The sequence below is a fragment of the Lemur catta genome, chromosome 2, assembly GCF_020740605.2.
Source record: "Lemur catta isolate mLemCat1 chromosome 2, mLemCat1.pri, whole genome shotgun sequence".
Taxonomy (NCBI): domain Eukaryota; kingdom Metazoa; phylum Chordata; class Mammalia; order Primates; family Lemuridae; genus Lemur; species Lemur catta.
Genome location: NC_059129.1, coordinates 43,743,381 through 43,767,580, shown reverse-complemented (window position 1 = coordinate 43,767,580; position 24,200 = coordinate 43,743,381). Strand labels below are relative to the sequence as shown.

Here is a 24,200-nt window from a genome sequence, read left to right as displayed (position 1 = left end):
GGAATACAAAGAGGGGAGGCAGGTGGAAGGAAGACTATGAACTATGGCTCTGTTTTCACTTGCCACAACTTCCCTTGTTTACCCTATGGGTTTCCTGCTCAGAGCCTTTGTGTAGGCAAATCACCTGCCCTGTGTGGGCTCTACACAGCAATGACAAAGATGCAGGTTAGGTACAAACACTGTGTGCACGTGCCTGGCACTGTCCTAAGCACCTTACACAAACTACCTCTTCTAATCTTCACAGCAACCCTACCGAGGTTTACTGGCAAACAGGCTAGAAACGTCAATTGGATATGCTTGCACATCTAATAGCTGTGGTGTTGGGATTTGAAATCAAACTGTCTGGCCCCAAAGCCCACCTCCTAAACCACAAGGGATGGCAAGACTGTGGGTCTCTGGAGTCTTCCCCTACCCATCTCTCCTTATGAAAATTCCACTGTGCAGGAGTCACACAGCCTCCTCCAAGAAGCCTCAACCGCACACCTTTGGTTCTTCTGCCTCCACAGTGGATGTGGTGTCCCCTGCAGGCGGGAGCTCCTTGGGGGCCAGTTTCTGTCCCAGGGCAGGGCCCACCCCCACTTGGTGCTCAGTGTCCGCAGAGTGAACCAGCCCAAAGTTAGGGACAGGGCTCGGAGCACACTGGGGCCTATTCCACCACCCAAATAAAACCTGATCACACACCAGTTCCCAAGCAGAGAGAGAGGAGGAGGATAGCATCTCCCCAATGTGGCAGTGGCTTGTCTTTCATCATTAAGTATTTCATCCATTAAATCAACACGACTTTATTAAATGCTTACTGTGCAGCACCAGGGACTGCACTAGAAGATTATGAAGTAAACACTGCTTGGTCTAAGGAAGGGAAGCGGAAGGGTGGAACTGAAACCGCCCTTTACAAATCAACAAAGGAGTGCAAGGCGAGAACTACAGTAAGGGCCTAACACTCTGCAAAGGGACCGGCCTAGCTAAAAATATTGATAATTATGGGCCACCGTCCTTGTTTGCTTCTCTATAATTGCTGCATCACCTTCTAGAAACTTAAAGGTAGTTTCTGAGATACCTTCCAGGCCCCCATTCCAGGGGACTGGCTGACCCACCCCGACCAGCAGCCCATCCCAAGAAACTGACTCAATTGGAATTGTGACCCCAACCCAGAACTGACTCAATGCAAGATGGTTTCTACACCTCTATAATTTTGCCCCGAACCTAACCAATTAACAAACCCAATTGCCTAATCCTTTGCCCACCAAACTATCTTTAAAAATCCTGTCTTCCAAATTCTGGGGGAGGAAGATGTGAAAAATTCCTCCCGTCTCCCAGTTTAGCGCCCCCAGAATTAAACCCTTTCTCCATTGCAACCCTGACTGCCTCAGTGTATTGCCTCTTCTGTGCCGCGGGAAATACAACTCGGTTGGGCAGCAACAGAGCAAGAGGAGAAGATTAAAAATAAAAAAGTAATATCGACCTCCACAAAGTGGCAACCCTGAAAAACCGAATCCGACCTCCTCAACATGGCTGCCCCGTCTGCCAGGCGCAGACCTTCCCATCATGGCGGCCCCTGCCGACCTTCCCATCATGGCGCGGGGCCCCGCCCGCTCAGCCGCGGCAGCCGGAGGGAGCAGTTCCGGGTGCGGTGCGCGCCGGGGGCGGGCGGGGGCGGTGTCCTGGCCATGGCCGGCCTGTCGGACCTGGAGCTGCGGCGGGAGCTGCAGGCCCTGGGCTTCCAGCCAGGACCCATCACCGACACCACTCGAGATGTCTACCGCAACAAGCTGCGCCGCCTGCGGGGCGAGGCCCGGCTGCGTGACGAGGAGCGGCTGCGGGAGGAGGCCCGGGCGCGGGGCGAGGAGCGGCTGCGGGAGGAGGCCCGGCTACGCGAGGAGGCGCCGCTGCGCGCCCGGCCCGCGGCGGCCTCTCTGCGGGCGGAGCCCTGGCTCTCCCAGCCGTCCTCCGGCTCGGCCTGCACGACCTCAGGGGCCTCCGGCGACCTCGGGGCCTCCTCGGCTTCCTGGGTGGGGAGCCGCGGCCTCGCCTACTCCGCCCGCTCTGCGCCGCTCAGGCGCCGCGCCTCGGTCCGGGGCAGCTCTGAGGAGGACGAGGACGCCCGGACGCTCGACAGGGCCGTGCAGGGCCAGGGCCTCGCCGCCCGCCGCTGGTGGGCCGCGTCCCCGGCCCCGGCCCCGGCCCCGGCGCGGCCGCCCTCCGCCCCCCTCGGCCCCGACCCGCGCCCGGGCCTGCGGGCGACGCGAGCGGGCCCTGCTGGCGCGGCGCGGGCCCGGCCCGAGGTGGGGCGGCGGCTGGAGCGCTGCCTGGCGAGGCTGCTGCTCTGGGCCAGCCTGGGGCTGCTGCTCGCGTTCCTGGGCATCCTCTGGGTGAAGATGGGCAAGCCCTCGGCGCCGCAGGAGGCAGAGGACAACAGTACGTCCCGGGCCGGCGCAGGGGAGGGCCCTGGGGGCGCGTGTGTCCGCCGGGACAACCACTCATTCTTCTCGGCGCCAGGCCTCGCACTCCGGCCTTGTCAGCTGCCTCCGTCTTCTCACCTCCAGACCTTCGCTTTCCTTCTTCCAGCTGTGGGAAGAGAGGGCCAGGGCCCTTGCATCTGTAATAAGTTTTGGCTTCATTTTGTCCTTTTCTGTCCTAGCCCTCCCTCCTGATGTCTCCCTTTCACCCACAAGCAGGGAACAGTCTCCATCTGCAGTCTCTTTCCCCCCAGCCTCTGGTTTTCTCTCTGGTGAGAAAGCCACTCCTCTCTCCAACAAACAGGTCCACCCGTCCCTTTTCAGTTCTTCCCTTTTGATCTTTTGCTCACTCACACGTTAGGGCCCATTTGAAAGCACCCCAGATTTCACTGGCCCACAGATGGGGTCTAGTTGGAGTCCCACTCTGCAGCACTAAAAAGGCCGCTCTCCACTTCTTTGGACCACAGGGCCCTCATTTGCAAAAGGAGAATATACTAGCCCTACCTACTAGTATAGACAGGTGTTTAAGAACATTTTGAAGAGTTTAAACTGATAGCAATGGGAGGCATTTATCGTTGCAGCATCCTCATGGAGCGTAGGAGCGGGTCTGTGATTCAAGGACGCTCCCAGCCGTCCTTCTGTCCACTAAGCCGTCCTTAGTTACATGATTAAACGTGCCAATGAGAGGTCTGCAGGATATAGTATGTCTCCTGAATAGCTGAGGATCTGTGTGTTTTCTAAAAGGGAAGTTTGCTTCTCCATTAACTCTGGGCTCTAGTTGAGCAGAAAATAACATAGAGATCATTTCATTACAAATTTAGGCATAAAGTGACACTGTAGTTCACCGGCTTTTAAGATTCTTTGCAAAGCACGAATGTGATTAATACTGTTCCCAGACCTGAGCCAAGGCCACATCTTTCCATGCCTAGCAGGAACAACCAAAATAGAGGGAAAAGCTAAATTATGTCTTAGCTGTTGTGGCAGATGGTTATTTGGGTATGTACAAGTCTGTGAGCATGAGGATTACAGTCTTGTGCAGACAACCAAACAATTTCTCCACTATGAGAGCAGTTTGTCAACTGTGTAGATAGTTTGTTGACTTAGTAGAGAAATTAAGCAGACCTGGGAGTGTGATGGTACTGTAGGTACTATAACTGCATTGGTGACGTCAAACAGTATCACATTCGAACTCACTGCTGAGTTGCTTTAAGACACAGCTCTGGGATATACACTGGGAGTTACGTGGAGTTCCCCTCCCATGATGATGTTATTCCCGTTTAACATATTGCTGTTTACAGTTTACAAAACTGTTGTATATGTTGTCTTGTTAGAGCCTAACTCCCTGAGTTAAGAAGGGATGGCCTATTTAACCCATTTTACAGATGAGGGAACGGAGGTTCAGAGTGGTTGAGTTGCCCAAGAACCTTTGACTAATCATTTTCAGCTGGAATAAGGCCCCAGCTATCTTAATTCCTAATCCAGGATTTAGCAATCCTTACATTTTACCATCTACATTTTAAAACTACCTATTTAGATGACATGTTTCTAATCCCTACCCTTGGGTCGGTAATGTTTTATTCCCCCTGAATTTTGAGAGTGGTCTCTGTATTCTTTTCCTCAACCCACACTTTTAATTTCCTCTGTGTTTCTTTTCTTGATCTCAGTGAAATTATTGCCAGTGGACTGTGAGGAAAAAACAGACGAGGTGAGTTTGAGTTTCTCTGGCTTTTATTATTCCTCCTGAGGATATTAGCCTCCATTAGGAGGTAAACTTCCCCAGAAAGAACAGGATCATTTTTCAGGGAATGCTTCCTATAATGTACCAGAATCATGTTGTGTTCTGTGATGTTTGTGTCAGACTCAACTGTGACAGTGAAGGAGTGCTTAAAATGTAGAAAACTGAGCTCCCAGATCCAACCCCTGGGCATGTTGCGGAAGCTCTCCCATCAATTGTAGCATTGGGGACTTTGATCTTCTGCCTGAGTCAGTCTAGGGGGATGCAGTGGGTTGTTGCTGAAGGACCTCTCAAGCTCCCTTGCATCGGAAGGGCTGATGGTTTTTAAGCATCAGGAGGCCAGGTTCTCAATTCCACATTCTCCTCTTCGGTGCTACGTCTGTGGCTCTGAAAATAGTGTTCTGATTGGAAACATCATAGGAGTTTATTTGAAACACATCTTAAGTAGAATTAGCTCTCTTAGTCCATGTTTATATTTGTTTTGTGAAGCTCTGACATTCCCTATAAATAATATTTGGGGAAGGCAAGCAGTCCCACCTATTCATGAATCATGAAAGCAGCATTGGTCGGAGCTAGGGTGCTGGCACTGGTGATAGTCCGGAGAAGATACGAGGCAGTAAATTCTCAGGTCATAAATCCTACCAGAAGTCTTGTGCTGCCAGAGGGCATGACTTAGTAGTCTGATTATTAAGTGTGCAATGCCAGGCCTCCTGAGCCCTTAGTTAACATCTCTGGTAGCCCAGGGACCGGAGAGAAAAGATGCATGGTTATCTGGACACCCCTGCGTTGACTCTTACCCAGGCTCATGAAGGGGCGTCCTGGCGCAGATAACCAGATCCTGGTGTGTCATGGCTGGGGGTGTTTTATTATAGCCATTTATTGCATTCATCCACCTAATGTCTTTGCTTCCCAATTGTTTTGTAAAAACAGATCCATAATAAGCCTAATCTGCCTTCCATCATAAAAACTGCAGTTGATGCTTAGAGGAAGTAGCCCAGAAACATAAGCAGCCAGAGGGGAAACTAGAATTTTGAAGACTGAAAACAAAAACAGGAAAAGATAGCTTTCTGTAAGACTTCTCTGGTGCTGTTAGTTTGTCTTTTAATTAGAAAAGGGTTCCCTGGTTTCTGTTCCTGGGTCCTTCACATCTTTGAATGTATCGGACTCACAGGTGAATGATGATGCATTTGCTCCTTGGCCCTCCTCAGAGCTGGACACACTCACGCCCCACTTGAGTGAGCCCCGACAGGCATCCTCAGGTCCTCGCCAAAGATGTGCTCAGTGAGCAGACGGCGTCCGGCACCTGCCAGGCAGGCTTCATGCACAGATATTTGATATGTATAACCATTCAAGCCTGCATCAGAGCAGAAGCAGGGTCCGGGCCGTCTCAGCATAGGCTTGTTAGGCTGAGATTTCCTGGTGCCCTTGGCATGTACGGAGCAGCAGGTTGGGATGTGCTTCTTGGCTTTGGTGAGGCTCCTGCAGAATGTCTCATTTTTTATGTAGCTCCAGGCTCACGGAGAACCCAGACGGGCATTTGAGTTTCAGATATGTGTTCTTTCCCTTTTTAGCCATTGAAGACTGTGACACTTTGTGTTTTTTCCTTTCTGCCTTTGTCCTGCTGAAAACGTGGGGCCAGGCTGGGAGTGGGTGTATTGTCTTAATTGGGCTGTCTCCTTATCTGGTACCTTCTGTCCTCCTGTTTCCTTTAGGTGGCATTAGCCTATGCTGAGTGGTTTGTGTGTGAGCTCGCACTGAATCCTCTCCACAGTCCTCATCCAGATGAGGGCCCCGAGGTTGTATCTAAAGGGGGAGACAAGACAGCAGCCACTGACATGCTGTGCTGTCCCCTCCAAGCTCTGTAAGCTCCGACAGCGGTTGCTCTTCCCTCCAAGGAAGCTGGGCGATTGCATTCAACCTCCAACCACATCACCTCTGCCCCACAGCCCTCCTCCTGGCCTTTATTCCAGGGGGCTGCGGGGCACAGGCAGGGAGCCCCTGGGATGCAGCCCCTTAGTTCGGCTCTGCCTCCACTTCTGCAGTGTCCTTCTCAGGCAGCTAGCTTGGTATTTATCATCTTGCGCCCTAGGCCAGCACATTGCAGAATTTCTTTCTGTTTCTTAAAAGTATAAAATGTTCCTTGCTGCGCAGTACCTGACAGTATGGCTGGAGAGGTAGAAGTGGACAGACCTCCCCGCTCCCCTTGCTGACTGGCTGTCCTGTGCCTTTTCAGTTCTGCCAGGCCAAGCAGAAGGCGGCCTTGCTGGAGCTGCTGCATGAACTGTACAACTTCCTGGCCATCCAAGCTGGTGAGTAGGTGGCAGAAGTCCTGAGATTCCGCTTGAGCAAGGTGTGGGCTGCTGCCCCGACCAGTCAGGCTGATTGGTTAGGGCGGGTGGCTGGCAGGCAGCTGAGACATTCCCTGGTTGTCTCCCTAAACACATATTCAAAAGCCGAACCTAGCCTTCTCACCTCCCCACTCAGACATCCTTGATAGGCCTTGTGTTCGGACAAAACATACTTGGTTCTTGTTCCTGTTTAAGGATTCCAGGATCCTGGCATGTGCACGGGCATTTCAGCAGATGTTCGCTTTTCTTGGGGATGCCCACCACCTGATGCTTTGGGGTCCATGTTAGCCCTGGAAAGGGCCAGGCCCCAGGTCTTGTGAGAGTCTGTGTCCACTGCCCTGGAGAGCCCCCCTGAACCGGACAGTCGGCCGGCTGGGGGAGAGGCAGGCAGCAGGTGGTCTGCGTGGGGGGCCCTGGTCCTGATCTCCCCATCTGGCTGCAGGGTATTGGACAAGTCCCTGATCCTCTCAGGGCCTCTGTCTCCCCATCTGACCAAGTGATCTTGGGTCTGTCTTTTCTCTACAAAATGAAAGTCAGTGCTGTCTTCTAGGGGAGGGCATTCTCAGCACCCCCACAAAATGCCTGCTGAAAACTAATGCAGAAGGGTCCTCTACTGTTTGATGTGGTGAACTCGTTTTTTAAGGCCAGATAGATCACCTACATTATTGTGTCCTCCCCCACCCCAGCATCTAGCAGGCTCTCAAAATCACTTGCTGCTAACATAGGTAAATGTCTAGGGCTTGTGCCTTGTGTTAAATATACTTGGCACAAGAACCAGACAGAGTGGTTCAGTCTTAACAAATGTTCGAGGGGTGCCCCTCACCTCTGCCGTCAGAGGGCAGGTCTTAGGCTTGCGAAACCTTGTCTGAGGTTTCACTGGGAAGTGACAGTTGAGTGGACTTGTACAGGGCCCTCAGTCATCAGGGTCAGTCTCGTGGGCATCAGCTCTCCTACCTCCTCCGTCTTGAAGGTGGGAGATTGGAGATGGTCAGGGGGGCATCCGTGAGCACTTGGAGGAGAAGCAGAAGCTGGGGCCACTGCTTGCAGTGTCACAGTCGTCGTGGGAATTCCTCTGTTCTCAGGTGTCTGGGATGTAAATACTGGCCTTAGAGGGTGTTCCACACCTTTGCATCTCAGTTGTGGTCCTAGGACCAATAGCAACAGCATCACGTGGGAGCTTATTGGAAACAGACTCTCAGGTCCTATCCCAAACCCATTGACAGAGTCTGTATTTTAACGAGATCCCCAGGGGATTTGTGTGTACCCTAAAGTTGAGAAGCTTTGCTCAAAACTAGGTCCTGGTAGATACTTCTCCCTCCCACCCTCCATGTGCGGTCCTGGCGTACGCCATCGAGGGCCCTGGCACGTGTTGCCCTCTGGCAAGCCTGGTGGGGGGCAGCCCTAAAGGTCCAGGTCTCACTGAGACAGGAGTGTGCGCTTTCTGAAAGGCCACGCTCCCTTCACCCCATCACCCTTCACCCCCTGTTTTGGATCAGCTACGGGCTGGGCACTGTGCTGGCCCTTGTAGGATGTGAGATGACTCTGCTTGGGGTCCAGTAGAAGAGACCACCTCCCTCCCTGACCACTGGGTGATTAAGATGCAATTAGATAAGAACCGAGAGGCGAGACGTTCTGGGAGGCCTAATGCCTTTTAGCTGGAGCAGGGGAGGCAGCATCTGCCAGGCCAGGAAGCCCGGATAGGACTGGTTATGTGCGGGGTGGGAAGGGGAAAGCCGAAAAGGAGACAATTACAGGTCAGGGATGGGAAACACCAGCTTCATGGGGGAAGGAGAAACAGAGGGAATGAAGTTTGGAGATGCTGGTCGGGCCCTGCCGGGGACAGCTGTGGTGTTAAGCTTGATCCGGCAGGCAGTGAGCATCAGGGAAGTGATGTGCTGAGAGCCCGGTGCCAGGAAGGCAAATGTGGCAGTAGCTTGAGTGGCACAGTGTCATTTAAGTAGAATCATTTTAAAACTTTATTGAGAAAACAAATGGATTGGAAAGGGGACAGGAAGAAACCAAATAGGAGGCCGTCGAGGTGGTCCAGGCAGGCCCAGCTAGGGCAGGCATAGTCCAGGCAGGGGCAGGAGGATGCTAGAAGCATCCTCTTGGGGAGCCCAGAGGGTCATGATCAACTTTGAAGGAGGAGGATTTGGCTTTGTTGGAGGTAGAGGGACAGGCTTCAGTGCATTCCCCAGATTGTTTAATATCACCTTCATCTGATTCCTCCTCCCCAGCATGCGCGCGCGCACACACACACACACATGTGTGTGCACACACACACACACATGCACACACACACACGCACATGCACGCACACACATGCATGCATACACACACGCACACACATACATGTGTGCACACATGCACACACGCGTGCGTGCACACACACACACGCATGCATGCACACACACACACATGCGCATGCCCGCGCAGAGAATAGCCGTGCCAGGTTGAGGGCAGTCAGGCCATGCATGAGTGTTAATGACGTTGTGTGTGCCCAGCCCTGTGCTATCCCTGATCTCAGGAGTCTGGTGGACTCACAGCAATCAGCACGTGGCAGGTAAACCACGGCACGTGATGGAGAGTCGAGGGCTGTGACAGGCCACCAAGTCTGGAGTGATCTGGCCAAGTGAGAGGCCTCCATGGGCTGGGGGCTTCCCAGAGGAAGTGCCCCTTGGGCTGGGCCTGCGGGGCCGGCAGGACGAAGAGGAGGCTCCCAGCTCCATCCTATGGGCACCGTCCTCCCAGGTTGCTCAGAGGGAGCTGTCCCCTGGCATGCCATGCTGAGGCCCCCTTCACAGCATACAGATACACTCCTCCTCCACAGCGCCCCTCAAAACAATGGGCCCGGCGCTCCAGGCTGCCTGCCTGTGTTGTGAGTCACTGTCCCTGTGGTACCCACAGCCTCCCTGCCTTTCTTTTTTCCCAGGCCATGTTTATTTATAGTGCCATTCCGGTATCTTCCGAAGCTATCTGTCTGATCCTTTTAGGGATCAATTGCCAAGAGACCTTGGTACTGGGCAGCTCTTTAGTCATTTAATGCAAATCGCTGCACTGCTTTGCAGGTCAGGTTTTAATGATCTGGAATCGATCCAAGCTAAGTGGCTTTTGATCTTGCTGCGGAGTGAAGATGCCCCACAGAAGCCGGGGAGCCGCCAGCCACATCTCCTTATCAGAGCTGATGGCTTGATTCTTGCTGCAGTTTTAGTCCGTTTCAGAGTGATTTTACCTTTTCTTTGTGTTTGAACATGTGTTCTTTTTCTTCTAGGTAATTTTGAGTGTGGAAATCCAGAGAAGCTCAAAAGCAAATGCATTCCTGTTACGGAAGCCCAGGAATACATAGCAGTAAGTAGGCCCGGTGCTTATCCCTTCCCGGGAGAGCCTGGTGCTTCCGTATTGATCTTTCAAGCCCTACAGGGTTTTTTTTCCTTTTGCTTTTGTGTTTGCTTTGTGGCCTTTTTTTTTTTCCTTTTCTTTAAACTTAGTGGAGTGTTGGGCTACCTTAAGTTAAGGCGGCCATGGTGGTGGCTGTGCCGAGTCGGGCCTGCCGTGTGGGCAGGTGGGGTTCACGCTTTAGCTTTAGCCCCTTCCACAGGGGGGCCCCGTGCTTGCTCCTTCCATGGTTCACTTCCCTTCTCTCAGCAGCATTCAGGGTTCATGTTTAACGTGTCCATTCTTTCCCCTTCTGATTGCCATGCAGACTGCTCGGTCCATTTGATACTGTGGGGTGGAATTATGGAACTTTGGAGCTGGCAAGAACCTTACGGGTCATCTAGTTCAATTTTCATTTCACAGATGAGAAAACTGAGGCCTAGAGAGAGTCAAGGACTTGCCTGAGGCCACATAGCTGGGACTGGTGGCTGGGCCCTCCATCCCCAACCCCAACGCTCTTTTTCATTTTGCCCCAAGATTAACCACCAGCTCTCCAGCCTAAAGCTTCAGTCCTTGAGGAAATTATACTCCTTTGGCCTCCTCAGACCCACATTGTTTGCCCTCGTGTGCTTCCGCACCACCTTCTCCGGTTACAGCCTCTTCCTTGGCTTTCATCAAGCCCAGATTCCCTTCCTGCCAGTTTGCTGTGCATTTAGCGGAACGGACCTTTGGGGATGTGGAGGACACGGGCGAGGGCTTCCTTAATCCAGCAACAGAATAATGTTGTCCCAGCTGCTCCGCCCAGACGCAGACCTAATCTTCTCCCGCGCCCTCCCACAGAATGTGACCAGCAGCTCCTCTGCCAAGTTTGAAGCTGCTCTGACCTGGATACTGAGCAGTAACAAGGACGTGGGCATCTGGTGAGTGTGGGCAAGGCGGCACCAGAGGGCAGCACAGCATGGGCACTCGCGGCCATCGTTCCGGTGCAGCTGACACCTGTGCTCTGACAGAGGTGTCTCAGGTCTGCAGTCGGAGGCCGGGCCTCCCAGCTGAGTCGTGTGGGCTAGGTTTGCAGCGGGGCAACAGAAGGAGGAAGCATTTGGAATGCAGTGGAAAGGGGGGTTTCAAGATGCGACACAAAATCCAGGTGTTAGCCTGTTCACCTCGTGTTCCAGCTAAATCTTGTCTCGAGAAACTCAGCCTGTGCCTTTGCAATTCACTGACCTCGCCTGCTTTGCTGGAGAAGGCATTTTTCTGTATTTCCTCTCCTCCGGTGCTAGTTTTCATTTGCAGAGGAAATGATTCTATATGTTGGTTTTACTCAGTTTGGAAATTGCATAAGGAAATACTGGATTTTTATTCTGACCAGGCAGTTGCCGCCTCATTTTGTCAGCCGGTGAGCACTGTAGTAGAGATGGCAGGTCCTTTCACAAGGCTGAAAAGCCCGTCTACTGCTCAGCCCAGGGCGTGGGGCATACCAGCCGGCAGCCCCGGCAGTCCCTAGAGACCTGTCCGAGAGACCTGTCCCTGCTGAAGAGCAGGCGTCACACAGCCCCTCCCCCTTCCCTCCCCAGCTCTCGGTGGTGTTTGTCAGGCTCTCTGTTCAGGTTACAGCACTTGATATTAAAACACACTCCAGGGTTTTGTTCTCTTCCTCTCTAATCCACCCAAATTACTAATTCCATCAGCAGTGCATCCAGCAGAAGCCCCTCGGGCAGCTCAACCTAAAGCTTGATAACTGGATGCGTGGCACGATTAAAATTCGTTGGCTTAAAAAAAAAAGCTGCCCTGAGTGGCTGAGTGATTTTCCTGTGTTAGAAAAGGCGGGGAGAATACGGATGTGATCCTCAGCAGTGCTCACCGAAGCTGCTAACACAGAGGAGTGATGACACTCACCTTTTCCTGTGGGGGCAGGCTGCCTGGGGGCGGCCGAGCCTCGGATGGCCAGTGCTAAAGTGGGTCGGGAGAAATCCAAATCAGGACACTTCTGATGCCAGCCATTCCAGCACACGGCTTCCAGAGCATGACACTGTGCCCTGGGTCACCTAGCTGGAGGAAGGCTCAGGCATCAGCGTCCCCACAGGTCCTGACACTGCCTTGCTGCGGGGACCAGGATGGAGGCGCTGTGGCAGGGGCCTGGCCTCGAGAGCCTGGTAGTTTTCATTCCCTGTGAACCTCCCGGATGCCCCGTGATCTTTACGCTTAAACAGCTTATGTGCCTCCTCGTCACGGAGGAAAAAGGCAACCTCCCGGATTCTGCCTTTCATTTCTTGCCACGCAATTGCAAAGCTAGTGATTCAGTAAACATTTCCATTTCTCTATGCTGGGAGGTGGGAAACCAATTTACAGTTTAATCTTCTGCACGCTGAGAGAGGCTGTCAAAGACCTGACAGAGGGGGACGTCACTTTATCAGTAGGGGTTCAAGCCTGCTGCCGTCTTTAGAGCTTTATTCTTTCTAAGTAGCCAACGTGGGAAATTTCTGGAAAGAGCGCAACCAGGATACCAAGCCTATTCCATAAGCAAGTAGAGGTCTCGAGGCCTCTCCTTCGTTCGCCTGCTCCTATTTGAAGTGGGCCTCAGACTGCAGCTCCTCAGGGCTTTTCAGCATGTTAGAGCCCCATGTCCTGTTACAGGTTGAAAGGGGAAGACCAGTCTGAATTGGTGACGACTGTGGACAAGGTGGTCTGCCTGGAATCTGCCCGTCCCCGTATGGGTGTTGGCTGCCGCCTGAGCCGCGCCCTGCTCACTGCTGTCACCAACGTGCTCATCTTCTTCTGGTGTAAGTCCTCAGCTGCCTTCCCTCCCCTTCCGTGCAGTCAGGCGCACTCCTGGGCATGAGTGATGAGCTATAGAAATTCCAGGCCCGGATGGTTCATTTCTGTCTGGTGAACCTGAGGTCTGCCTAATAAAACAGAGGAGATGAACAAGCCAGCCTCTGCCCTGGGTTGTCTTTACCTTTGGAGATTGGTGGCAGGAGCAGGAGGATAACTAGAAAATGTCCTTGAATCAGAGCAGGGGACCGTCAGCTTCCCTGAGAGGGACCTGGCCTGGGCAAGAGCCAGGCATCGCCCCTTGGGGCGGCTCTGCGGGGATCCCAGTATGCAGACTGGCTCCAGGCAGGAGGCACAGTGGGGGCCTGGCCTAATTTTACTTCCTGAAAAATGTAAACATCTCCTGGAGAGTTACAGATACCTGATGAAAGCAAGAAGGACCCAGGGTGCTGGGCTGAAGAGGAGAGCACAGGTCCTATCTCCTGACATCAGGGGCTGCCTTTGAGCAGAGACCTCAGGGTGTCTCTGAAGGCGAAAGGCCAAGTCACAGAAACCGCAGGCTCTCCAGAGATGGCCCGAGCTCCAAATCACAGACCTCGATGTGCACAGCTCCCTCCCCCACGCAGTCAGGCATAGAAATCATTATCGGCAGCAGCATCTCGGAATACAAAGGGCCCCACATGTATATATGTATGAAACACTGTGTTCTGGTTCACAAGGGAGGGGATGAAAGCCCTGGAATGAGGTTGGGAGGAGCCCAGATCTGGACGGCTGGGGTTGCCTCTGTGGTGACAGCCGGTGGGAGGAGGATGATCACTTCACAGCCTGTCCTCCCTCTGCATTTCTGCGTCCTTTGTTTCCTGCATGCCAGCCCTGTGCCTGGCACACAGTAGGCACTCAGAGCACATTGGCAGATGCCCTGCAGCCTCCAGCAGTGTCTTGCCCATAGTGAGAGCCACTGAGTGTCTGACAGCCAAAGGAGATGTGAGGGGTTAACGGTGTTTTGTTCCCTCGCAGGCTTGGCTTTTCTGTGGGGGCTCCTGATTCTCCTGAGATACCGGTGGAGGAAGTTGGAAGAGGAGGAACAAGCCATGTATGAGATGGTGAAGAAGATTATAGGTGCGTGGCCCAGGCACAAGGGCTGCCTGACACCTGCCAGAAGGTCCTTGCCCTAAACAGCGTGCTCTCTCCTGCAGATGTGGTCCAGGACCATTACGTGGACTGGGAGCAGGACATGGAGCGCTACCCGTACGTGGGCATCCTGCACGTGCGCGACACCCTCATCCCTCCACAGAGCCGGTGAGTCCTCCCTGGCTGGGGCTGCTGGGCGTGGGGTGAGGTCTGGCCCCACCGACCTCGAGCTCCACAGAAGGAAGCCCAGAGCCTCCTGGCGGTTGTCAGTAGAGGGCAGCTCAGCCCCCAAGGGCACAAATCAGGGCACTGTTCACACCTCCTGTGGCTCCTCAGCGTGCTCAGCTCTCACAGCAGAATGAGCTAGACAAGACGTGTGAAAGCGTGGCCCTCTCCTCTGTACGGATAGTGCTGCCAGTGGTGACACCAATCGGGATGCTTTAGGCTGCAAGTTATAGAGTCCTCCTTCCTCAGTAGCTTGAGTGATGAAGGATCTGTTGTGTTTCCATACGTGGAAGTCCAGAGTGGTGTGGGCTCCAGGCACACAACTGTCAGATCTCTGGCTCCATTTCTCTTGTGATTCTCATGGTCACGAGATAGTGGCCAACAGCTGGAGCAGTGTCTACCTTGTCTCAGCCAGCAGGGGAGAGTGGGCTTCCTGTTGCTGTCTCACAAGCAAGAGAGAACTTTCCTGGTAGCCTCCAGTGGCACGCTCCTGGAGGCTCTGTTGGCCAGAGTTGGTTACTTGCCTATTTGTGAATCAATCACTGGCAAGGAAGAAGAGATTTTTAAAGTTTTCAACTGTGACCCATAGTCTGAAACATATACTATCTACAATATAATAGTCCAGTTCCTGCACATATATGCTCACACTCAAGCGTGTGCATGTAATTGAAAGTAAAGTTTCACAGTGGTGAGTGGGGTCAGCTGCCAGGGCACAGGGCTTAGTGGGAAGCAGTGGCTGGGCGTTGTCATGCACAACTGCGAGGGCACCTTGCACACTGATTTCTGGAGTTGGGGCTATGGTCCTGATAAAACCAGGCTCGGGTGGGGAGGGGCAGAGTCCCAGGAGGCAGCCAGCGGGGCCCATCACAGTGCTGGCTCAGACTGTGGTCCTTCCGTAGCAGACCTAGCTGTGGTCTCTGGCCAGATGCTGTCATCTTCAGATAGTGCTAAGAGCTCACTCTTGCTGAGTGCTCGCTGGGAGCTGGGCACTGCTTGGAGCTCTCCGTAGGTACAAACTTACTCGCTTGGTCCTCACCCACAGCCGTCATTTTGCAGATGAGGCAACTGAGGCACAGAGAGGTTAAGGAACGTGCTCAGAGTCCCATGGCTAGTGGCATTTCTGGGCTCCTGCCACCAGGCTGTACTGTCAACATCACCCCCTTCTTTGCAGCCCAAGAGGAAGCAGAAGAAGAGATCATTTAAGGTTCTATTTTAAACATGAAGGTGCTTGGTAACTTTCATGCCCACCCACCCCGTGCAAAGGTGGTAGGCAAGAAGCTTAGCGCAGACTGACAGCAGTGTAGGGCGCGTGCTGGTCCCCAGCAGGAGGCAGTCACACAGCCCTCCAGCCCAGGGGAGGCCACTGGACGTGCTCAGACTCCCACCTAATTCCTGGCCCTGACGGGAGTCATGACCTAAGCAACCCACTCAACCTCTCTGAGCCACAGTTGCCTCATCCCAAACACAGGAAACTGCTGCCTTGCCGAGGACTGTGTTGAAGAGAGCTGTCATTCATTCATTCATTCATTCACTCAGCAAATGTTCCTTGAGCACCTGCTCCAGGCCAGGTACTGTCCTGGGTCACAAGGAGACAGCAGGGAGTGGAGGAAGCTCTAATCCCTGTCCAGCCAGACCATTTGTTCTAGGGAAAGTGGGCACTGTTTTCTAGGGAAAGTGGGCCATTTGTTCTAGGGAAAGTGACAGATGACAAGTGCTAAGGAAAATATGTAATGTCAGGTAGTGAGTGACAAGTGCTAAAGGAAGGGGGGATGGGTGTTGGGGAGGTGACCTCGAAGCTCACTGAGTCAGTGCCTAGCACGTGAGTGCCCATGCAAGGGTAGCTGTTATTACTTGGGCTTAAACGATGTCTCCAGCACACGTTCACTTAAATCAAGAGTGTGAGGTGGCATCGAAGCTTGCCCACAGCCAGGGACACTCGCCCTGAGCTCCTGTGCTCTAGCGTAGACGCCAGAGCTGTGCTCAGGTGGCCACCCTGCAGGGTCCGAGCCTGTCGTGAGTCAGTCTCGACTCATCCCCCAAGGCACCCAGTCAGCCCAGGCCACGCGACACGTAAGGAGACGTGGGCTGGATCGTCGGGGCTGGCAGCGGTGGAGGGCCTGCCTGTGGAAGGCTGAGGGAGATGTGAAGAGCGTGTGCGGGGAGAAGGTCGGGGGGCTGCCTGGAGCAGCTGGCCCTGGGCTGGCTCGCGCATCCCTGTCGGTGGGCTTCTCGGTGGGCAGCCTGGGGCTGGGGTGAGGCGCCGCCCACCCAGTGCTCCTGCCTCAGGGCACCAGCCTGAGGTGTGGGCATCCTTGTCCTCGGAGCTCAGTCTCCAGGGAGTATGGCCTGGGCCAGACCAGCCAAGTGGGGGCTGCTGAATAGGCCGTGGGGTTTGGTTGGTGGCAGGGCCTGACCCAGGGGAGGAAAGCCCCTACACCCCCACCCTGCCTCCTGACTCACCGCCACCTCTGTTTGTCCTCCCCGGTGCCTCTTCTCCCACACACACTCGCGTTCGCTCTCTCTCCACACGCGGCGTCACGGGCTCTACGGTGCTGAGAGAAGGCTGAGGTCTCTGTGACCAGGCTCGTCAAAGAGAGAGGGTCACAGCGGCCCTCCCCAGAAGCCTTGGAACCTTCCTGTCTAGTCTGAAAGGAGGGAAGGGTGAGGAGGGGGCTGTCTGAGGGGTGCAGGCCCTAGGGACCCAGTGGAGCAGAGACTCTGGCCACTGGAAGGGCCTCTCTGGTAGCTCCGGTTCCCTCAAGTGGCTCCCCCGTCTTGGCCTCTGGGTCCGATGCTCAGCCCATCCCCATGCCCTGTGGTGTTGTGGAGCCAGGACTCGGCCGGCGGCCTCTCCTTCATGAGCACCCACGGAGCATTACGGTGCAGCCGCACTGGGGGTGGGGCCCGCCCAGCACGGCCCTTCTCGCTGGGGACTGGGGTGCTCCTGACACCTCGGCCCCTTGCAGCTCCCTTTACTTGAATGCTTTTGGAGCAGAGTGGGTGAGGGATCATCTCTCCGTGGCCCAAGACATTGCTCTGCTCTGCAGTTGTCATTTAGTACCTGACAGCTTTTCCTCCCCTAGATAAGTTCCGTGCTGGAGCTTGGACATTTGTCTCCTTTGTAGAAGGGCGTCCGTGGGCCAGCTCGCCTCTCAGCGGTGCCAGGCGGAGCTGGCGAGGGTGCCACTGGCCTGCTGAGCCCACCCCTCTCACTGCAGGAGGCGCATGAAGCGGGTCTGGGACCGCGCCGTGGAGTTCCTGGCCTCCAACGAGTCCCGGATCCAGACCGAGTCCCACCGCGTGGCCGGAGAAGACATGCTGGTGTGGAGATGGACTAAGCCCTCCTCCTTCTCCGACTCCGAGCGATAAGCCTGGACAGACACCTGTTTCCAGTCAGCCTGTCCCCTCCAGGGGCACAAGAGGGTCACAAGACCTGCCGGTGCTGAATTCACACTTGCCTTGACTTTTTATCCTCCTCCCGACACAGTTCCAAAGGTTTCTCTCTGTAAGACTCTAGAGGAGCTCAGCTAGTTAGGCAGCGTGGGCTTCCTTTGAGGGTGGAGGGGAGAAGCCAGGGGTGAGGGCCCATCCTCTGCCCCGTTTTGCTGGCAAAGGGGAGAAGGGTTTGTTTTTCATGAATAGAAAAGACAAAAGAGCAGCAGCTGTCAGACCCAGCAGAGCCACGTGAGGGTGGGTGCACGCGCCGGGGCTTGCCCGCTCGGCCAGTCCGCTGGGCCCGGGAGGTGGGGCAGGGCCTGGGGTTGGGGGACAGGAGCAGCTCGGTCCATGTGCCTTCAGGGGGCGTTACCTGGGAGCTCAGGGGTGAGCCTGGCCTCTGGCTGGATGCGCCTCTTTATCCTGAAGGGGGAGGATGCTAGAAATTAGAATGAGTGACTGTAGGGGAACTGTCTAGAAACACCAGGCCCTGACGAGGGGCCCTCAGGTCAGGAGGAGCAGCTGTTGGCATGGCTTCCCGGAAGGCTGAGAGCAGAGGGAAGGGTCCGGCTCCAGGGCCAGGGTGGGCCCTCTGCAGTGGTGCTTCACACCCAGGGGGCGACTTTAGACAGGACCTGCAGCCAGCCGGGCATCGCATCAGGCCGAGACGCGCATTCCAGGACCTTGGGGTCCCGCGTCAGCTGGAGCCTCGCGCTTCCCGTGTGCGAAGATCACCTTGTTTTACTGTGACACAGCCTCCCCACCCGGGGCTGTTTAACCAGAACTGAGCACAGCGACGGTCTCTGTGCCACCCGCTGCTGCGGCTCCGGGGCGGGCGAGGCGCGGTGGCCGCACGCTGCCCCCTGCTGGCCACACGGCGCTGCCGCAGACCGCCAGCCCTCCCGCCGGCTCTGCGCTGGCTCTGCCCAGCCCGCCTGGCCTGGCGGGAGGAAGGCTCCAGAAACACCGCGGCGGGGCCTTATTAGTTAAGTGAGAAGCCGCTCTGGCCAGCCTCTCCCCGTATGTCCTCATCTGCAGCAGGCGGGAGAGGAGGAACAAACACAGGAGGTGCCGTGGCTGCCTCCGGAAGACATTGGCCACCCCTCTCTGGTCTTACTGATATTTTTTGTCTCCGTAATAAAGCTCCAGTCTCCCTCACTTGAGCAATACTCTCATTTCCTCTGATGTCGGCGGAGGCGCGATCCGCGGGGCTGGAGTCCGAGTGCCGCCCGCGGTGAGGCCGCGTCCTCCAGTCAGGCTCCGGCCAGAATAGGAAGAAACACCACGACGGGCTCCAGTATCAGGGTTGAAACTGCTGGATGAATAAACTATTTATTAAAAATGGATGGTTTCTCGTCCGTGGTCCTTTCCCTTCCCCCAAAGCAACATCTAAGGAACGGCGGTGTGCGGAGTCCTTCAGCCCCGGCTCGGGGAGAGGGCTGAGCAGGACAAGGGCCCCGTGGCTCCTCCAGACGTCTGGGCCTCCACTGCTCAGTGACCAGTCCCCAGAGCCTCAGTTTCCACGTTTGTGACACGGCGTGATGACCCTGGCCTGCAGGGTGGCTGTGAGGATTGCGACTCGCAGGGTATCTGCCTGGCCCCGAGGGGTGGCTGGAAGTGGGAGCCAATGGGGCCTTTTTCCTTCAGCTCCATTTCTGGCTCCCACCGCGGCCACAGAGTCCCCTGGAGGGCTCAGCACCAGCTCCCAGAGGCGGAGGAAGAAAGAGCAAAGTTTGGTGGCGCTTCCCAGCAGCTGTGTCCCTTAAGGAGACAGACATCCTGTCTCCCCTGGGTCCCAACCGCTGAGGAGACCACCCACCACCCACCTGTGCAGCCTGGTGGCTTTCGGGGCCACCCATGTGCAGGGCCCAGCAGGACTAGGCAGGGTTTGCCCCGTGTGCCTCAGGCCCCCGCCCTGCCCACCAGTGCCGGCCCTGCCCTGCAGGCATTTGGGACAGCGCCAACACCCAGCCTGGGCCCTCCTTTTTCAGGGGCCCAAAGATCAGTGAACCCTGCTGTGCCCCATGGGGTTGCATTGCCCATTTGTGGCCTTTCTTGTCCACAGCGAGCACCAGCTCCTCAGACAGCTGGGTCCACAGTCCAGCAAAGGACCCGGAAACAACTCGGGGTGGGGGTGGGGGGCGGGAAATGAGCCCATCTTTCCCTTTCTGTTCCACAGCGGAACTTCCCTCGGCCACGCTTCGTCTTGAGCTCAGAAGGGAGCTGGTGCGGCTCTATTTCTGTGAAGCTGCTTGGAGAGCAGGAGAGAGATCAAAATAAACCAAATAACAAAAGGCCCCCGCCAGCCCCGCTCCTTCCTTTCTGGAACACAGAGGCCGGCTCAAAGGTGCGTCCTCAGCTCAAAGGTGCGTCCTCAGCCTCGTCCTCAGCCCCGCTGCAGCCGGCTCAGATCAGGCCCTGCAGCCTCCCTGCCTTGAAGGGCCAAGTCTCACTTTTAAGTAGCTCTTATTTCACAAGAGACAGCAGGGGGTGGCGGGGCTTGTCCAGGGAGGGGCCCGCGCCATCCTGGGGCTGGAGCTGTTGTTAAGTTCCAGTTGTTCTGCCCAAATCCCTTCTGAGCACTCCCCAAGTGGCAGACTTGTCTTTCCTCGCTGACAAATAGCCCTCCCAGCCTCCATGGGCTCGGCTGAAGAAGCTTCGGGGGTGAGGGAGGAAGAGGCTGTACCCCACAAATCTCAGCCATGGACATGCACCCAGGCGCTCCAGGCCACCTTCCAGAGTCTCAACTCAGGAAAAAGGTAAACACGGCCGTTTGTCACTGACTCATAAGAACTGCGGTAGCAGCTGCTCCCCTTAATTAATACACCATTGACTTTGAGCCTCAAAAAGAAAGCCTTTGTTGAGGCAGGTGCGTGGACTCAAATCCGTCATCCTGTCGGCCTCCCCCAGAGGGGAGGGGCAGGGGAGCAGTTCCACGGCAAGTCACCCAACTGTTCCCAAACAGTCGCCCTGGGCAGCCAGGCCAGCCCCTCCACGCTGTCCCCAGAGAAAGCACTAGAGACAGGAGATGTGCCAGGGAGGAGAAGGGCAGAGTGACCACTGGGGTGGCCGGACCCCTGGGCACTGTGCCACCTGGTGCCCCCAGGCCTTCCCAGGGGTGGGGCTGTGCCGGAGGGCTGGAGGCACGGGCTCAGCATCCTCAGGACAGCTCTGCCCTTCAGCGCCTGGGGCCTCGGGCAAATCTCTTTACCCTGTATCCAGGGCAGGCATTAAATGGTAAAATCAGCCCACGCGTGACAGCATCATTACTCCCTCCTAGTGCGCTGCGGCTTGAGGACTCCTCAGAACAGCCCTGGCCTCATGCTGTAGGTGCCACTGTCATCCCCTCTATGTGGGGGAGTCAGGAGAGGAGCCAGCGTCAGAACCCAGGCCACCTGGCTCCAGAGCCTTGCCTCCGCCTCGCACGCTCCACTTCCCCGAAGGAAGGAGGGGGCTGCTCTCAGACTCATGCTGCTCCCGTAATTTGCCTGAATAAACAACTTCATTCCAGAGGAAGGCCAGGATCTCACCCCCCACCACCACCACCCTGTGGCCGCCCTTCTGCTGCCGCTCTGCTGGGCCCACGCCCCTTGCCCTCCTGCCCTCACCGCCCCACTCCTGCCTCAGGGCCTTTGCACTTGCGGCCTGCCTGCCCTGCGTTCCCCCAGAGCTCCATGGGCGCCCTCCCTCCTGTCCTTCAGGTCTGGTGCCCTGTCTGAAGTTGTGACTGCACCCCCACCCCGCATGCCCTCTGGGGCCCAGCGCCCCCCTGCTCTCCCCCGCTCTCCTGACACCCCACACACTACATGTTTTACTCATTCCTGTTGTCCCTCCACCCCCACTCGCCTGCCAGTGCCTCGAGGGCGTGAACCTTGACTCCCATTCTCATTCAGTGCTGTCCCCAGCATAGAACAGTGCCAGGCACACAGCAGGCACTCAATAAATAGTCAAGAGATAGATAAAGGGAAACCACCATCCCAGGAGAGCCTGGCACTCGTTTCTAAGGTCTCTGTTCAGGCTGGTTTTGTTCCTTGTTTTTTCTTTTCTCAATCTGAGTGACCCGAGGGACCCTCTCCCATCTGCCATGGGCCCCAGCACTCCTCACTGCCTGGCAGCACCCACCTCTCCCTGCAGGTCATCTCCCTGAAGGGTCCACGTCCCCAGCCCAGGAAAACAACCTTCATTCTGGCCACAGAGGGGACCAGGCGGAACTGAGTTGGGGCAGGGCTCTCAGGTTGGCCGGAGACGTGGGACAGCAGCAGCTGTGTTTACGATGTTTCCTCGAGTGGGACACCTGGCAGGGCCCTGAGGATCTGCCCAGCGCCCAGCCCCGTGTGACGGAGGAAGCTGCAGAGAAGACGGTCTAGGGGCCAGGGCCTCCCCTCGACCAGGCACCAAACCAGACACACCCAGGATTTGTGTAAGACGCTGGTCGGGCAGCCCCCCGAAGTGTGATTTCTCACCAGCCCTGGCGCGTGAGAGCTTGGGGCAGATTTAACCTGATCTCTAAGGAAAGGGCTGGGATGATTCTCCTGCCAAGGGCATAGTCCGGTTCTTCGCTGAGGTCCGTCCATGAAGTCGAGGGCGATCGTCTTCACATCGCAGGGTGAAGGGAGACTCCAGGTGTGGACAGCCCTTTGCCAACCGCAAAAGTGCTGCCCGGGCCAGGGAGGTGAGCGGCAGTAGTCCTGGGCAGGGTCTCAGGACAGGGCAGGAGTGGAACCGCCGGCTCTGAGGAGAAAGGGTAGAGGAGGTGACCCTGGTGATTCCGGCCCAATTTCTAAGCTGCTTCTGTTTCGGAAGGAGACGGGAAAGTACAGTAATTTCTTTCAATGAAAACAGCCAGCAGAATTCCCTTTGCCTCGCTCCCCTTGCAATTAAGCCCTTCTCTGCAAATGAAATGATTTGGTTTTCATCGGAACTAATTTAAGCACACTGGAAGGACCGCTGAACTTTTTGATTGCAAACACCAGTGTGTGCAAAACAGAACCCAGCAGCAATGCCAGGCTGGTGAGGTGGCCCTGCCTGCAGAGCCAGGGCTCTGACGGGGTGAGGGTGAACGAGCCCTGGCTGGGAGCCCAGCTCTGCCCCTAAATCCGTGGCCCTCTCCGTGTGGCTGGTCCTCTTCCCCTCTCCAGCCCCCACCTCCTCATCCCAAGGGAAGAAGTTGGACTAGATCCAGGATGGCGAACCCAGAAGCCTCCGACACACTTGGCAATGACAGTGAGCTGAAGACCTGCATGTCCTCGCCACTCCTCTCAGCAAAGGGTGGAGTCTTTCTTCTCCCCTGGGTCAGGGCGGCCCGTGACTGCCTCGGCCAATGGAACATGGCGCTGGCTAGTTGCCCCCGAGGCATCGAGAGGCCTTGTTGCCTCCACTTCCTCCCTCTGGGGCCGAGGCCGCCACAGCCAGAGGCCAGCTGCCCTGCTGGGGAGGCCGTGTGGGGAGAGACGCCTGGCCAGCCCCAGCTGTTCCAGGCATCCCAGCTGACACGCCAGATGTGTGAGTGAAGCCACCTTGCGACAGCCCCAGCCGCGCCGTGTGAACAGATAATCTGTCCCCACCAAGCCCTGCCCAAATGGTAGAGTCACGAGCAAATAAACAGTGGTTATCATTGTCTTAAGCCACTAACTTTATATTGTTAGTGCAACTTTTTAATTTGAAATAGTTTAAGACTCACAAGCTGATGGGAAGATGGTACAGAGGGTTTTCGTGCTCCCTTCACCCAGCTGCCCCTAATAATATCCCGCGTCACCACAGCACACTGTCACAACCAGGAAATTGACTTTGATACAATCCTATCAACTCGGGTACAGGCCTTTCTGAGGTTTCACCAGTTTTACACGCACTTGTGTGTGTGTGTGTGTGTGTGTGTGTGTGTGTGTCTAGTTCGATGGAATTTTTTCCCAGGAAGACACTAAGTTTCAGGGTGAATGCACGGGACCGCCAGGCATGCGCAGTGCTCGGCGCTGTTCGGTTGAAAGTAAGAGAAGCAGCTCAGACACTCGCAGCACGGGGTGGATGCACCGGCTCGGCGAGGCAGGGCAGGGGAGGCATCGGGGCTGCCTAAGGGCCACGTTTCCTAGAGGGCTCCTCCAGCGGACACACCTCCGAGGGAGGAGAGAAGGGGAGGACTCGGAGTGAGCCAGGACCCACCGCTAGGCCAGTGCCTGGGGCTGGAGCACTGTGGGGTCAGGACGGAGCCCTGTGCCTCCCCTGGGTCAGGGCACAGGACGGTCGGTGCTCATGGCTGGTCAGAATCACAGCGGTGCGGGGGAGGAGCGATTCCCAAAGGCAGGGTGCAGCGCTGCGACCAGACGGAGAGAGCCCAGGCCAAACCCGGGCACGCGGGTCCCAGGTGGCAGTGGAGGGACATTCCACACTGGACTCAGATCGAGTGCCCAAGAGGTGTCCTGGGAGCCTGGGTGGCCCTGAGGGGTAGGAACAACTGATGTGCAGAGCAGTCGCTGAGGCCATTTACCAAAATTCCTGGCACAAGGAAAGGTTAGATCTTTCCGCCACGCCCTTTGAAATCAGGCACAGCAATAGGACTTGCTTTAGCCAATGACATGTGCATGGAAGTGACACACAGCACTGTGAGATGGAATCAGCAAGAACTCATTCTCCGTGCCTGCTCTTTTCCTCTGCCATGTGTGGTGCTGCCGGGGCTGCCCCTCAGCCCGGGCCCCACAGTCCCCAGCCGCCCTGCAACGTGCGGCATGA

At 55.9% G+C, this 24,200-nt stretch overlaps 1 protein-coding gene across 2 annotated transcripts; it reads left to right on the top strand.

The window, feature by feature from the left end:
* Nucleotides 1-1,622: 1,622 nt before the first annotated feature.
* LEMD2 (LEM domain nuclear envelope protein 2) lies at nucleotides 1,623-23,113 on the top strand. 2 transcript variants are annotated; one of them, XM_045543511.1, is made up of 9 exons: nucleotides 1,623-2,415; nucleotides 4,121-4,161; nucleotides 6,425-6,500; nucleotides 9,811-9,887; nucleotides 10,755-10,834; nucleotides 12,549-12,694; nucleotides 13,704-13,805; nucleotides 13,883-13,985; nucleotides 19,657-23,113. In XM_045543511.1, the coding sequence occupies exons 1-9, from the start codon at nucleotides 1,668-1,670 to the stop codon at nucleotides 19,685-19,687; spliced, it is 1,404 nt and encodes a 467-aa protein (XP_045399467.1). In that variant the 5' UTR covers nucleotides 1,623-1,667; the 3' UTR covers nucleotides 19,688-23,113. The 2 variants fall into 2 exon arrangements, with proteins under 2 accessions (XP_045399467.1, XP_045399466.1); XM_045543510.1 differs by lacking the exon at nucleotides 19,657-23,113 and adding an exon at nucleotides 17,261-18,821.
* The last annotated feature ends 1,087 nt before the right edge of the window (nucleotides 23,114-24,200 follow it).

Bases quoted from the DNA above. Each gene is read 5' to 3' on its own strand.
- LEMD2 (XM_045543510.1), top strand. From the start codon at position 1,668: ATGGCCGGCCTGTCGGACCTGGAGCTGCGGCGGGAGCTGCAGGCCCTG. The intron at 4,162-6,424 runs GTGAGTTTGAGT...GTGCCTTTTCAG, and splicing joins GTGAGGAAAAAACAGACGAG to TTCTGCCAGGCCAAGCAGAA. The intron at 6,501-9,810 runs GTGAGTAGGTGG...TTTTTCTTCTAG, and splicing joins CTTCCTGGCCATCCAAGCTG to GTAATTTTGAGTGTGGAAAT.